This window comes from Arachis ipaensis, chromosome B07 (assembly GCF_000816755.2).
Source record: "Arachis ipaensis cultivar K30076 chromosome B07, Araip1.1, whole genome shotgun sequence".
Taxonomy (NCBI): domain Eukaryota; kingdom Viridiplantae; phylum Streptophyta; class Magnoliopsida; order Fabales; family Fabaceae; genus Arachis; species Arachis ipaensis.
Genome location: NC_029791.2, coordinates 109,373,693 through 109,377,150, shown reverse-complemented (window position 1 = coordinate 109,377,150; position 3,458 = coordinate 109,373,693). Strand labels below are relative to the sequence as shown.

The 3,458-nt window shown below is 36.7% G+C and overlaps 1 protein-coding gene across 1 annotated transcript; it reads left to right on the top strand.

The window, feature by feature from the left end:
- LOC107607618 lies at positions 709 to 3,206 on the top strand. Its single transcript, XM_016309548.1, has 4 exons — positions 709 to 1,256; positions 1,485 to 1,668; positions 1,923 to 2,422; positions 2,513 to 3,206. Exons 1-4 carry the CDS (start codon positions 709 to 711, stop codon positions 3,204 to 3,206), a joined length of 1,926 nt encoding a protein of 641 aa, XP_016165034.1.

The window sequence follows — 3,458 nt, the reverse complement described above, 5'->3', positions numbered from 1 at the left end:
TGTGCAAAGTGTTGTAATAGACTTTAGTTAAGGAGAGATATCGTGTATGACCATCTAATATGCAATGGATTCGTAAAAGGTTATAGGCGGTGGTTTAATCATGGGGAATCCCTTGTTGCTATGGATGTTGACAGTGACACAGATGAGGAATATAACTGCAATGATAACATTGATGAGTTGTTACGTGATAGATTCAGAGATACTATACAAGTTGATGGACATAACATGGGGCCTAACGATGGTGCAAAAGAATTTTATAAATTGGTAGACAAGACAAGCCAAGAACTATACCCCAGATGTAAAGGATTCACAAGATTATCCTTTATCATCCGTCTTTACTTGTTAAAATGCTTGCATGGTTGGAGTAATGCGTCATTCACTTCTCTCTTAGAATTATTGAAAGAAGGAATGCCACATTTGAATATTCCTACTTCTTTTGATAAAACTAAGAATATGGTGAAGAATTTGGGTCTTGACTACCAAAAGATCGATGCATGTCGCAATGACTGCATGTTGTATCAGAACGGGCATGAGAATGACTCATCTTGCCATGTCTGTGGAACATCCCGTTAAATTGAGCATCATGTAGAAGAGGACGACGCTACCTCATCTAAAAAGTCTCGTAAAGTTTCTGCAAAAACTCTAAGGCATTTTCCCCTGATTCCCAGACTTCAAAGGCTTTTTATGTGCACAAGGACGGTTGAAGCTATGTCTTGGCATCATAATGAATATGTTAAAGATGGGTTCTTAAGGCATCCTGCCGATGGTGAATCTTGGAAAGCATTTGACAGTCAACATGAAGATTTTGCAAAGGAGCCTCATAATATGAGACTTGGCTTAGCAAGCGACGGATTCAATCCGTTTCGAACTTTGAGTAGTACACATAGTACATGGCCTGTTGTTCTAATGGTGTATAATCTACCCCCTTGGATGAGTATGAAGCCTGATTATTTTATGCTCTCTTTATTCATTCCTGGCCCACAATCATCGGGAAATGATATTGATGTATTTCTTCAACCACTAATTGAAGAATTAAAAGAACTGTGGGAGTTAGGTGTCGAAACATATGATTCCAAAGAGAACAAAACATTCAACATGAGAGCATATCTTTTATGGATAATTAACGACTTCCTTGCGTATGCTATGTTATCTAGGTGGAGTACAAAAGAAAAATTGGCTTGTTCATGTTGTAAGGATGAGACTTCTTCTATATATCTGAAACATAGCCACAAGACTGTTTATATGGATCATCGAAGGTTTTTACCCATGAATCATCCATGGAGACATAATAAAAGATCTTTCAATGGGAAAATTGAATGTAGGTCTCCATCGTAGTTGTTAGATATAACAACTGTATTTGATATATTGCAAGGGGTAGATAATTCTTTTGGGAAGAAGCAAAGGAGATCAAAGAATGGCATTTCAAATTGGAAAAAGCGGTCAATCTTTTTTTATTTACCATATTGGAAGTTCAACATGTTTAGACACAACCTTGATGTCATGCACATAGAGAAGAATATAGTTGATAGCATAATTGAAACTCTTTTGGATATTTCTGGAAAGACAAAAGATCATGCAGCTGCGCATTTTGACCTTAAAGACATGGGTATCAGGAAAAACCTTCAACCAAAAGATACAGATAATCGTAAAAGAACTAAGTTAGCAAAGGCATGCTTCTCAATGACTGCAGTAGAGAAAACAATCTTTTGTAGTGTGTTAAAAGGGGTAAAATTACCAGACGGCAGTGCTTCCAATATCGCTCGATGTGTGCAGCAAACAGAAAAAATATTTCTGGTTACAAGACCCATGATGCTCATTTCATGTTACATTACTTGTTGCAAGTACCAATCAAGAGCATACTTCCTGACCATGTTGCCATCGCTTTAGTTTGATTATGTTCATTTTTTCGCCGGATATGTCAGAAGGTAATTAGCCTAGATAAGGTAGTTAACTTAGAAGCAGAGATTGCTGAGACATTATGCCAATTGGAGAGTATTTTTCCTCCAAGCTTTTTTGACATAATGGTGCACTTGCCTATCCATTTGGCAAATGAAGTGAGGTTAGGTGGTCTAGTTCAATATCGTTGGATGTACCCTGTTGAACGATATATGTGCACACTAAAATTGTATGTTCATAACAGAAGTCGTCTAGAAGGATCCATTGCCGAAGGATATTTGGCGAATGAGTGTATTAATTTTTGCTCAAGATATTTGCATGAAGATGTCCAGACAAGATTCAACAGAGTCCCTCGAAACAATGATGAGTGTGTTTCAAATGAGCTGCGAACTCCTAGTTTGTTTCCAAGCAAAGGATGTTCTTTGGGTGGAAAAATGGGAGATTTGTTCATGTTAGATGAAAAATCAGAAATACAAGGTCATACATACATCCTAAACAATTGTGATAAGATCGAAGTCTACATGAGGTATTTTGTTTGATTCATTGTCATTTTGTAGACCTCAATCATAATATTTTACCCTACTAACAAATAAGAATATGAATATTTGATCTTCAGAGAGCATGAGGAGGCAGTAAATGATAACAATCCACGAAGAACAAAGTGGGAGAAAGCCAAATACCATAGTCAACAGTTCTCAGAATGGTTTAAAACTGGTGCCATGAAAAATGATGTGCCTGGTTGGGTAAAAGGGTTGGCTAGAGGTCCAAATAGAGTTGCAAAAAGATTTTCAGGTTATGTTATCAATGGGTATAGGTTCCATATAAGGCACCATGATGCGAGACGTAAAACCCAAAATAGTGGTGTCACATTGGAGGCATTGACTCCTAGTTTTGCTACTGTGAAAGATAAGAACCCAATCGAAGCAAAAGTAACCTACTATGGTAGAATAGTTGATATGTTTGAATTAGACTATTATGGCCAATTTAAGGTAGTCCTGTTTAAGTGTGAGTGGTATACAGTTGCAAAAGATAACTTTGGTCTCTCATATGTGTATTTCAGTAAAAAATGCTACCAAGAAGAACCATTTGTGCTAGCATCCCAAGTAAACCAATGCTTTTATGTGCAAGACCCATATGTGAGTGACAAACACTATGTTATGAAAACAATTCCAAGAGATTTATTTAGGATAAGTGATGACCTTGAGTCTGATTCCCCCATAATATATGCAAGGGAGCCATGTGAACCTGAAGTGATTCCCGGTCTCCCAAATGACAATGGCAAAGTTGATCTAGTGAGGAATGATCTATGAGCAACCATTATAGATATGGCTCCAAATATGTTTGCCAAACAACGTGGTGAGGAAGATTAGGAAAGCGAATACGAGTACATGGAGGATTCTAATTCTGAAACATCTTGACATGTTTTCATGTAATGCTATTTTGGTAGAATTCTAAACGTCTCATTTTTTTAGTTATTTTGCTTATTTAATTACTCGTTTATGTTGATTATGTTCATTTAATTATTCATAAAATAACATTTTTTTCATTGCAACTCTTTTGTG

Excerpts from the sequence above, each read along its gene's own strand:
- LOC107607618 (XM_016309548.1), top strand. The coding sequence starts at position 709 with ATGTCTTGGCATCATAATGAATATGTTAAAGATGGGTTCTTAAGGCAT. Across the intron at positions 1,669-1,922 it reads AAAGAACTAAGTTAGCAAAG|AAGGTAATTAGCCTAGATAA; the intron begins GCATGCTTCTCA and ends CGGATATGTCAG. Across the intron at positions 2,423-2,512 it reads AAGATCGAAGTCTACATGAG|AGAGCATGAGGAGGCAGTAA; the intron begins GTATTTTGTTTG and ends TTTGATCTTCAG.